We start from the raw sequence: 12,728 nt of genomic DNA, 5'->3' as shown, positions 1-12,728 counted from the left end.
ATTCTGCGTAAATGGAAACGTGTGAGCAATTCAGTCATCGATTTAAATTCGTTCTTCCTAGTCGTACCATTTTTTTTTTTTTATTTACAATAAAAACAATTGCGAACGACTGTTATCCAATTAAAGGCGATAGCTTTAAGTGCTACCGTTCGAGCGAAAAAATGCGCCATCGTTGATGCCACCTGTGACTGCATAAAATCGGAGTCGAAACGTAGGCGAGTGCCGTGGTTGGCGAATGCTTGCAAGTATCTTCAAAATCGTCGGTATGCGACTTCACGAATGTCCCCGGTGAACCGCGCATACTTTCTCTGCAAGAGCAATAGAGATTCCAATGGTGACGCGAGAGAAAGAGAGAGAGAGAGGGAGAGGGAAGATAGATCGGGAAGGAGGGAAAAGGGAGACAGAAAGAGAGAAAGGCCACGAAAGATCAAGAGCAGCGAGCGGATTCGCTCGAGGATCAAGCAGGAGAATTATTCCCCGCTCCGATCGACGTTTTATTGCAATCTCGACTCGCGAGTTACGCATCGAAAACTTTATTTACAACCTCGATTTCCCTCTCGTCTCGTAGTAAGATCACCGGACCGGCAAACGGTGTTGCGAGCGTGTTACACGTACCGTGCAGCTTGCGACAGCGTCTTTCCGCGTGGGCTACACGCACGTGATCTCGAAAAAAAAAAGAGAACAAGAACAAAAAAAAAAAAAGGAAATCCTTCTTAGTATCGTTGATGTAATCTCTGTAACAGAGTCGATTCGATTTCTTGCTTGTTTGATAATAAACTTCTCTAACAATTTGCTAACCGAAGGCTTCGAGAGAGAGAGAGAGAGATCGTGGTCTTACGAAATTGACATCAAATTGATAATATTGCAAAAAAAAAAAGAAAAAATGAAATGCAACTTTATAAATACTTTACGCTAGTTTCTAGTTTTCCTCCTTCTAATTGGGATCGTTCGCTGAAGCTAACGATGCCTTCGATCGGTGGATTAATTATATAGTTTACGCAATTTCTAATGATTCATCATGGAGGCGATAAAATGAATAGCTAGAACACAAAGGAGAAAACGGGCAGTTGAGAACAACTGAATTAAGCGGAATTTTTCGAAAGTGAGCCGGGTGTGTGGGTGATCGCGAGTTGCGAGGAACGAGGAGGATCTCCGGGAGAAAAAAAACACCGATTACTTCGTAATCGTTGACCTTTCGTACCATAAATCTTGCCGAGTAGGTATTTCGTTATTCCCCTTTTTTTCACCCATCTCTCTTTGTTACGCTCCTTTTATAGGTTGATATCGATACGTCAAAGTGTACAATTAGCGGCTCGGTTGCCTCGAGATACTTTAGATACGCGATCTAATCAGGTTGCAACTGAATCTCATTTCCACCGACTGCGAGCCTCGAATCGGCCATCTAGTTTTAACGTCGTTTCGCAATTATCCACCATTCATCTAAATACAATGTACAGCCTACGAGGAACACTCGTATCCAATCTCGTTTCCAAACATTAATAATTTAGCGCACCGATAAGCGACTCGCTGGTCGCTCGAGTTGTCTGGCGTGTCTTTGCACGTACGACGAAGCTTTTTTTTAAAGCTCTTCGACGTTCGAACGAGCGACTGCAGTACAGAACGAGCACATTAATGCGTTGCCCGGTTGGGAGACACTGGCATTTCGATTTCGACTTTCGGCGATATCGTATACATGTAGGTGGACAGAGGAAAAGGTGGGTCTGCCTGGTTCTCTCGGGGCAAAACAGAAACCAGACCAGACAGGAGCGAGTTTAAGAATCCTGACGTAGCTGGAGGGTGAGTCGACCTTGTTAATAACGCAAAAAATCGAACCTGGTGCAACCCATAATCCTTTCTAATCTTTCAGCCGAGGCGGAATATCAGAATATCATTTGATGTTCACGAGATACCAGAGAGGTTGAAATCGAACTGTAGGAAGTATTTTAGAAATCACATCAAAGAAGACACTTTCTCGAAGCGAAGATAAGATCAAAATGCGGGATTACATCAATCCTTCCATATGAAGCTTCATATTAGAACTGGCTGCATCTACCGTGGATCTCGACAGCGAATCAAGCGCAGACGCATCCGACGAACATTTAAAGGCGATTTGCTGGCGAACAAAACGTTACGCGTCCTCGTCGGTGGACCCTCTATCTCAACTAGAGGGACCGCTTCCTGATCAGATTGCCCTGAGATTTTGGAAACACCCTATAGATCGGCCGTTATCGAAGGAACGTGGCATGAAATTCCTTTCACGGCTTTCGAAAGCGTTAAGAAAGTCGCTGGGAGAAAGAGAACCTGTTTAATAAAGACTCGTTATTTTTCTTCGAACGATCGTGTCGTTTGTTTGTATGGAAATTTTCAAGCGCGTGGGAAAACGCGACCGCAGATGCATCCTCGGTTATATACGAGCGATCGCATTAACTCGTATCGCGGTGGATTCGGATCGTGCTTTCAGTCGGTTTCCCTGATTAAATTCTCTAAACCGGCACAGATCGCGGACGCGCGAGTGTAAAACACGATGAACTTGCCGTTTTCCTTTCCTTCGACGATTGTCGAGAGATTCGAAAGAAATAGAGCTCGTATTTAATTTCATTTTCGATCTCGCAACGTTGGCGAGGAACAATGGTGCAAGTGATTTCCTATTTTTCTACAGTCTCTTCACCTTCGCCACATTCAATGAACGCTCTGCTCGCCGATGCATAAAACTTTCCTAGTCACTTCCACAAACCGATTCAATGTCAGAGAACTCGAGTCGAGCATTATTCTTTGGCTTCTCCGTTCGTCAGGTTCCGGTTTTCCCTATTAAAAGCGGCTGTTTACGTTATTCGATGGAGGCAAGGCATTTTTAGCATAATGTATCGTGCGGAATTTTGATTCTGGTCTCTGAACTGACGGGACTTTCTTTTTACATTCATATGTAAAACAGCTTTTATTACTCGCTATGACTATTTCTCCCATTTCAATTTCGATCATAGAATTCTGTGCTCGGTCCTAAAGAGTAGGTTGGACAACTCGAAGACACGCGTGTGACACTTACAAGACAAAAATGTAAAACGATGGACGATGTAGATTCGATTTTTCACAAACTATTCCTTCGTGACTTGTTTCTTCATTTCAGAAGAAGAGATATTTAAGCGTTTATTTCTTAAAGGCGATAAATGCACATCTTTGTCTCTAAATCTTAAATTCCAAATGCAAATCTCCTTCGAAATTACTAGGAACAACTTGTCGTCTTCGTGAATATATCTGCCTACCAATAAATCGTTGAAACACCACTGGCAAACTGCAATTAAAACATTCCTCTATCTACATCGCTATGAATCGTTATTTTCCAAGAAACCTGACCGTAATGCGCGCGTGTACGTAGGAAAGTAATCAGCTGAATAATATACGTGACGATTCTTTAACCGCGGCGATGGACTTTAAAGATTTCACATTGTTTCGACGATCGACTGACCGCCACGCTTCGAGATCAAAAGACATCGATCAACTCGCAATTAAGCTTCAACCAGATACTGATTTTCATTCCTCGTTTTCTCGTTATCGACGTACATGGCTGGATACGCGGAAGTTCCATCGCCGCTTCCTAATCCAACACCCAGGGAATTTCCTTTTCCACGAAGCCAATCGCGAGCTTCGTTCCTCGCGGGAACTCGACGTGGAAAACGAAATTCTTCTACGATTTTTAAGTATCCTGCCTTCCATTCTTTTAGAACTCGCTATTTTAGGTGAGATGTATAAAGTTCGTTCGAAGAAACTGTTTTCTATCCACTGCATAGAATTAATAAACACCTAACACGGGAAAACTTGCAAGTTTTACATCTTCCTGTTTCGCTTGTTAGTGTAACGGTAATAATTTAGCGAAAGTAGAAAATTGACTAGATAGCTGGTATTGTACGATGATCGTTTCTACAGTTTTTCACTTCGCTTTCCTTATTTCTATAGTAATGTCTGCTATTTAATTCGAATTTGGCAGAAAGGACAAATATATAAAAGAAACCGACTATAATCATTTCTCGAGCGAGATGTGATGTAAAGTAATTTTCTGCTTTAACATGTTTACTGTTGCAGTTACAGCAAACGTAAGAAATTCAAGCATTTATATAATTTCAGCCGTTAAACCCCTAAATTTTACGTAACGTTGTCAAGCTTTTGATGCACGTACGAATGTAGGACACGTATCCTTTAATTAATGCAAGATACACGGGGAATTATATAAACGACGTTCTAAACGTGTACGCGATAAAATCAAAATACAAATTATTTATTGCCGGCACTGTTTGCACTAGAAAGTTGGAAGATCGCATTGAAAAAAGACTATGTTCCTAACATCGAAGATAACCAACTTCCGTACTTTTACTTTTATCTCGATGAACGCCCTGTAAATTACAATGACATACCTACAGTGAAAATTCTCTTAAGTACAAGAATTTAGAATTTTAATTGCGATCACAGGAAAACGCTGATGCAATTCTACGAATGAAAGTGATAGAAAAAATACGCTGTTTCTCTATACACTTACTGTTCCGCAATTTTCAACCCTTGTAAAACAGCCTTCTACAAAATTCTACGTATTCGTACATTATGCCTTATCACTTGCAGCAGCTAGACGCGCAATCTTTAAGAACTTTCGAATATTGCAGCACTGGTCAATCGAAACGGAAATACACTGTAACGAAGTGTATTAGCGCGAAGTTCACGAAGCGGTTTTCAAAGGTTACTAAGTACAAGAAGCAAGGACGGCTCTTCCTTTCTAAACGGGAAACCACACGGTATCGTTGCACCGCAACGTCCGTATCGTGGGATAGCGACCTTCGCCTAAACGCGAAAATGCACGATCAATTTAGCACGCCTCGATGGCGAAAAGCGTACAACGCGATTACAATTACCACTGATCGATCAATTTTACACAACTTTTAATCCATTTCTTCGCGCAAATCCCTCGTTACAGATTATCAAAATTCTCAACACTTTCCATAGCCACTTAGATTAAGTGCAACGACGCTAACGTAGCAAAGCGACTAAACATCTGTATCCTCGATGCATACGAGACTCAGGATCGTGTACAAGCTACCAGAAACGATGGTGCTCTAGCACAGGCCAGATCGACGCGAGGTTATCCTCTTGGTTGGCCACGAGGCACGAGCCATGCACGAACACTTGGTGATTCAGTGTCAGTGGGTCAACGGAAACTGGAGAAATCTTTCCCCGCGACTACGCGCGTGCCTCTCTTTCAGAGATCTCACATTTTACGGTCCCTCGTTACGCGCATACATCTCGTCCATCGGGAAACGAACGTCACAGAGGGAACTCGACGGTGTACGCTCGTTAATGAGTTACGTATTACCCGGTGGATCCAGTTAGATCCCTCTCTTCCTGCTTTGTTTCTTTCGTATTAGGTCTGTCCTTTTATTTGGCGTCGTTTTCCGGTTTCTCCCTTCCTACGTTTCGATCCCATTGGACGATCCGTCCGCACTGTTACTTTCACGTGCGCCGCGCGATCAGAAGTGAACGTAAGTATCCGCTGATCGCACGCCGATTTTAGCATCACGTTTGACTTAGAAAGGGGGACTTTCTTAGCAAACGATGCCTTCCAGCTTCCCGTTACCACGGTGATCGTACGATGCTTTTCTAATTGTTCTTTTTCTAGAACGCCAACGGTACGGTCGGATCGTGACTTTGAGCGATGACTGTGAGAACGAACTAGAGTTCGAAGTGGCGAACGGGATGGTCGAGACGTTTTCTTGCAGACTTTCGGTACATACCCGAGTCTGCTTTTTCTACCTGATCTTGCGCGCATTATTTATTATCCTTCCGGGATAAACCCTTCGGGAAACGAGAAACTAAACGGAACTATTCGAGGATTGCTTTTACCCAACGTAAAGGCGATATTATATAAATGTCTTTTTCTCTTTTTTGCCATTCGAGCATTTCTGCAAGCTAAACTTAGAACCTATCCTTTCTCCGATGCCACGATCGAACATTTTAAATCTACGATCGGACAAATTGGCTGATCGAGAGGCAGTATCGAACGTGAAGTCGATGTGACATTTCCAAATATGTGCAACTCTAAAGCAGCTCGAGTACGATTAATAATATCATCGATATCGACTGTGCCTAATCGATACCGAAGAATTGAGTTATGGAACACGTACGAACCGTTTAAGGCGTTCTATTAAGCTTGTCTTGTTTAAAGCGCAATTAAAACATTATGAAATCACGTTCGAGCACAGGCTACCGTGGGTGAAAAACACTCTTGATTGCTTGTTTAGTGTCTGAGAGAAGAATGGACCTAATGACTTCGACTGCGCTAGACGCGCGAGTGAATGGTGTTAGACGAAGATATACATATTTTTCATTCTACGCCATTCACCAATTTTCTTTTCGCAATACACTTCACGGTTGCGGTACAGTTAACCGAATATCCTATATAAGGCTCCACGACCTTGTTGCTTCTTCGAGTGACCGGCTCGTAGAAGGCGCGCTTCGATTCTGAAAACGTGCTCGAGGAAAAGAAGGGCGACCCGTTGAATGAGCGTGGTCGCGCGAGGGTCGAGCATTCCCCGGGGCAATCAACGGGGAATAAAATTGAAGCCGTCGAGGAAGTGTCCGTGGGTGAAAGTGCTACTGGGACGTTCGTCGAGAGCTGACCGACACGTTCGCCCATGAGAAAAGCGGCTCCGTGCCGGACGGCATGGACGCGTCTTTCCACGCCGCGACGCGATCGAAGGTCGCCACGATTACGGTAACCCAATTAAAAAATCAACTTTTGACGCGTGTCTGAGAAAATTCGTCAGCATTGCCAAACATCCTCCTGGGAACTTTACGTTGAATTCACCACACAAACTGGTCGAGACACTAACTGGAGCGATGAAGTTTTACGAATGTCGGTCAGTAGTTTTGATAGTTTCTTAATGAACTATCTTGGGAAAGTATCTACTAATACTCGTTGTTGGGTGCAAATAATCTGAAATGAAAGCGTGAACATGACGAAGAGGTAACGTTAGGTTGATCAGATTATCGTTTGTACCACCGATTAGCTGTGATTGATGCACATTTTTCTTCTCGTTCAGTCTCTAAATAGAATCAGTAACGGCTAACATAATTGTGTGGTCTACTCCTTTCGAATTGAATAAAATATCGTCGCGAGCATAACTTGTCGGCACGAAGAATCATCATTTCACGTACAAACAATATTTATCTTTATCACCCTCGATTACAGTGTCGAGTGCTTCCTTCTGCACTTTGTGGATGAACTTTTAATTGATATTACAAACATTTCTGGCAACCAAATGAAAGTGAAAGCGACGAAATAAAAAATTCAGCATATTCGTTAATTTTTATGTAACTGACTGCCGAATTTTTTAGCGCCGTTTTATGACCACCAAGGATATCGAATTTTGTTATGCAATAGGATAAACGAGCAAAGTTGTCCACTACCGAGCATGCCGGAAATATATATCATATTTTTGTAAGATTCCAATCTATAGAATCAAACACTTTCCTGTATATCGACGCGCCATGTTATGCAAGCAAAGTTAAAAATAAATTTAACATCATTTCTGCGAACCCTTTTTTTTCTGACAATTTTCTAATTTAGAGCAACCTGCGCTACAGTTTGCTTTCTTGAACGTTAGATGATTCGTGGGAAAATTCTTGAATTTGAAAGGATACCTGATCGAAATGCAATAGAATCTAATTACGAATACGCTCACGCACAATCGATAAATCAACAATATGTTGAAACAATTGGCATAATTACTCATCCGATTTCACTTTCCATCTATAGATTCCATATAATAACTCTGCGTATCGACGTCAAGAGCCGAAGATGTCGAGCGAGCCTAGTCCCATTGAACAATAGAATTATCAACCTATTCGATCAGATAATTCCAGCACGCAGAACTTTTAAATTTCATTCGATTACGTATTACATTCTTATCGAGCACACAGCAGCGATATTTAAGGCGGAATGAATTACCAACCGCATAATGGATACGCATTTAAAAAGAAGGAGAACGATCAGAGTTTGACAGTAGAATCATTCGAGATGAAGCGAACGAATTCAAATGTTTTCTTCGACATCGTAACGTCATTTAGAAAGTTTCCTTGCATTCCTAACGCGCTGTTAAAGCGAGATTAAGACAGTGTTCAAAAATCAAAATTGTCGTAAGGATGGGAACGAGAAAGAGAAAGACCTCAGTTAAAAGTCGCTCTCCTTGACTTCATCATCTTTGACATCGTTATCCTCGTTACAAACGCGTCTTACTATAATCACGCGAATACACAGGTGTGACAATAATTTACGTAACATTTCGCGTGCTTCTACGCGGCATCATTCGACAGGAGTCATTGCTCTTTAAAATTAACTACTTTCTGAACGTCTACCGATTGCTAACAGTGATTAAAAAAAAAAGATCTACGAAATTTATCTGGTTAGAATTGATCATTTTAATTTTATCAACGTTACGATACTCTCCCAAATACCTCGAAAGTTTCTCATCGATTCAATACCGACAGGCTTCAATGAAATCGATTACTGAATTAATCAACTAAAATTTGGTATCCTCGAAATCGTGGGATCTTTGTTTATTCACTCCTACACAATTAGCAATTTCCTTCAATTTCGCCTTCCGGAGAAACTTAAACGCACTGTTCCGCAAAAGTTTATCGTTGCTGGTAGACAACATTTCCATCAATTTGCAATCCTCCACAGTAGTTGTATGCAGAACGCGAACATCCGGATTCCATTAGAATAATCACGACGATTTTAAGTTGAGCCTCATGCCACATATGCAACATTATAAAAAAAAAAAAAAAAGGTACTACAGAGGAGACTTAAAGAAGGTGAAAGCAGAGCTTATCCTGATAGCATTAAGCAAATTGCAATTACGCATGTTCTTCGATTCGATATCGTCGCGTTCGATGTGCAACTTCCTTTTTTTAATGCGTTGTAATCCGTTGCTTTCGAAGAGCGCGTGTTTAAGTATATCAATGGGAAGAGTGTAAATACTTCATAGCTCGTGGTTTCGAGAGAGAAAGTAACTCGTGTGGTTCTTGCCTGTGGAACGGTGTGATTATGCTTGAGAGAGGCCGTCTTTTTTGAGGTTAATGTATTCTTGTTAAAACGCAAGCAGACGACTGAGTATAGAATTCGAAATTATTGAAAATACACGCATAATACGTAAGTAAAGAAATTATCCGTGTGCAAAGTTGAAGGAGATAGAGACGTAGCCTCGATAATTTGACGATGAATCGAAACAATCATGCTTCTAATGCCTTAACAGTAGGACTGTGCTAAATTTCTCTTTGAAGAACTGTTCGAGCTTCATCTTTATCGCTAACGCGGACAATGACTACACGTCGACTGTAATCAGACGAAGACGTATCGTTCCATTGTGCATTTATTGTAAAGAATAAAATAAAATGGAGCAGACCAACGAAGGCATCGAAAGCAATTTTTTAAGATTCGACAATTCAACATCTCTAATCGCAACATTAGGTGGAACTGAAACAAATTTAATACTACATCGACCATGCACTTTTACGAGGATCGATCGACAGGTTAACAGATTCTTGTCCATGCATCTGTGTTACGGTTACTGTCCTACATAACGAACATTACGGCGATTAGTAATCTAATAATGCATGTGCTCGTTCTACCGTAAATCCACTACGGTTGTAAACACAGGCATCCTTCGTCGAGTGCAACGTCCTTCGAGTTGTCTCTGTGCGCGTTCGCAGTTTCATCACCGTTGCTCGTGGTAGGAAATTTTCAGGCGACGAGAAAACGGGAAAACGAGAAGAAAAAAGAACCGCGAGTCGATGAACACGACCGCCACGACCGCGGCTACCAAGTCGCGCGCTTCTGAAAAGAGCAGCTTACCGCGATAACTCGCTAGTTCCCGGGAAACGCTTTTATTTCATTTATCGTGTCAGCAACGAGACTGGTTAATCGCGTTCCCCGTCAATCCATCGACGTTTTCGTACCTCCTATCGTAAAACGAATAAATATTTGCGCAAAGTTTTACTTTCAACCATGAAAGGAAGCATTCATGCTGTCTGTCCGGTTACATTGCATTGGATTATGGTAAATTTTACGTTCTAACAAAGATCGTCACGTCATTTGTGTCTAACGAATAAATTAATCGATAAAATAATGTTTGTTCGTACGATTCGCTGTCTTGATCGAGGATGAGCAAGTTCATAGGCATTGTATGGGAAATGAAGTAGAAGAATTTCAAGAATTTCCAGAATTCTCATTCACACTCCTATTTAAATTTCAAATTATTTCCTTGAAAGCATCTTGTTTATTCGATATTTCGCGAAGACTGCTCAACGCAGAGTAATAGATTTACGAGCTAATAATAAAATAACATGCATGCTTCCTGTTCGGCATCATATTTAATACCTGATGCTACTAATGTTCAAGCCAAAGGGTGTATCGTCTTCTTTACGAGAAAGGAAGATCGGTAGATTTTCTTGCTGAAAAAGTGAACAGCAATAAAAAATTTGATCGGTGTTCGTTCTCTTCAACGCTGCTCGACGGACAACGAACTGAAAGTAAAACTAGATTCGGAAATGTTGCACGGGAATGGCAAAGATTTCACTGCATGTGCACGCATGATTTCTATCAATCTTTACTTTTACAATAACTTTCTACCAACAGAAAAACGAAGGACGGAGCCGGTGAATTATTCATGCGGTGCTCTTAATTTAATGAGCTAGAAATACGAGCGTACAACAAAGACTAAAATATTTCATTCTGATGCTAAATGAATTAGAACGCAGCCAACGTAATTGGGTGAAAAAAAAAGTAACGTGCTCTCTGGCGAATTTTGTGAAAGTGTTGCTCGCCTTACGTATTGTTCACAATGTTATCGCGGCCAACTGATTAAAACTATTAGCGCCATTAATACCCTCGAGACGCTTAAATTAACTCGGAACGAGAAACCTGTATTGGTTTCTCGAGAGCAAAAGTGACGTTAAATTCATAACGAGATGAAACGCTAGAAAATATTACCATACTAATGACAATAATGATCTGCTATGTTTTGCACAATGCTCATTAAACAATGCGAAACATAGTTAACGAAATTTGGAACGCTGTTTTAAATTTCCAGCGACATCAAGATTGAATATAGGATCCGATAGCTGCGGGAACCCATTCAGGTCTGACCCATGGTGTGTCGTACTACTTGCACGGGACGTACTGCTTGTCCTAATTCAACACTTCAAGCTTGAACACGCCTACCAATTAGAATTCTTCATTTACGGAATTATCTGATCGGAATTATAAGAAAAATTGTCAATTTCCATTACGTACTAAACAATATCTGAATAATAACGGTTAGCATTCACGACTGGGAAAAAGAATTACGTGGCATTCATACACGATTAAACGGTTCAATTACAACGAGTAATCGACGATACTCGCAAGGAAAATCCATTCGTAATCTTCTTGACGTTTAACGCGGGACAATTTACCGGAAACTAAGCAGCAGAATAATTCATTTCCAGGAGTGACGTGCTATGGTTCTTCATTACATTCTCATGAATGGAACGGAGGAGAACGAATGTTGCAAATCTACAGAAATACTTGCTCGCCCTATAAAATTATCAATCGTCATCGTACGGTTTAAAACCATGCCTGAACTGCTCTGCGAAGGAGAATACCGTACCTCCCTCGAATTTCCATACAATTTCTCAACGAGCGCATCGCAGTTCCTTCGTACCAGCCAGTTTGACAACCGAGACCATTATACGGGCCATATCGTTCCAACGATCGTCCAGTACGACGCGACAATAAAATATACGTATCATCGTAACACGGTAAAAACGAAACCCCTTCGCGCGACACGTCTTTATCAGTAACGTTCTATCTCCCCCCCGTTAAGCGGGAGGGTCGAGACGTGACTCGTGACTAAAAATTTTGAAAAACGAATCCGTCTACTTTCACTGTTCGACGTCCACTTCCTGTCCCGTCGGCGAATTACGAATCGATTTTCATTCGTCTCACGCGCGGGCAACGGAGAACGACAGAAAATGCCGCGCGCGACGCGCGGCGTCGTCGGCAGCGCTTGAAACGCGGCGCGAGATTACCATGAGAAATCTGACATTTCTATATCGCGTATACGCAGAACGCCTACGCGTTACTTAACTCGTTACGTTGATACACACGTCAGATCTTAAGCAACCGAGCACAATTAAAGATAGACGCAACGAGCCCCCGCGAGGATTCACCGTGCATCAGCCTTCAAGCGCGAGTCCCTATTCTAGTCAGACATCGAGCGGTATGTCTCTATACTCGATATCTACTGGAGTGTGTGCGTACAGTGCTGTGCAAAGGTACAGTGCTCAAATTCATTCCTTACACTTATCGCATACTACGCGAGATAAGTGAAAAAGTCAATGATTCTAGATTCTCCGCGTAAGTCATTCGCACCAAGTATCGAAGGGGTGGGTTTGCACCCCTTACTTCAGAGTTTCTTCAACGTCACAATTTTATTCGTACGAAAAGCAAACAAGGAAGAAACAAATGATATTTCTCAACTGACTTTCTAGCAACATTATGTACTATTGGTTACAATAGAAACTGCACGTTACAAGTTATGACAACCCATCCATGAAGAAGCTGACGTAGAATCGACAAGGTCCTTACCTGAACGAATCGAGTCTCTTCATTTCTAATGACGATACAGGACGATGCACGTCGTGAATCC

General features: G+C 41.7%; 1 protein-coding gene across 1 annotated transcript in view; it reads right to left on the bottom strand.

Annotated features, from left to right (window-relative positions):
* LOC143431128 (uncharacterized) overlaps window positions 1-12,728 on the bottom strand; it is a 26,177-nt gene extending 13,449 nt beyond the window's left edge. Inside the window, exon 1 of the mRNA XM_076907648.1 lies at window positions 12,668-12,728. Coding sequence (XP_076763763.1) covers window positions 12,668-12,690 — 23 coding nt within the window. The 5' untranslated portion in view covers window positions 12,691-12,728. The remainder of the gene's footprint in view (window positions 1-12,667) is intronic.

Source organism: Xylocopa sonorina, chromosome 17, assembly GCF_050948175.1.
Source record: "Xylocopa sonorina isolate GNS202 chromosome 17, iyXylSono1_principal, whole genome shotgun sequence".
Classification (NCBI taxonomy): Eukaryota; Metazoa; Arthropoda; class Insecta; order Hymenoptera; family Apidae; genus Xylocopa; species Xylocopa sonorina.
This window is presented reverse-complemented; position numbering and strand designations above follow the sequence as displayed.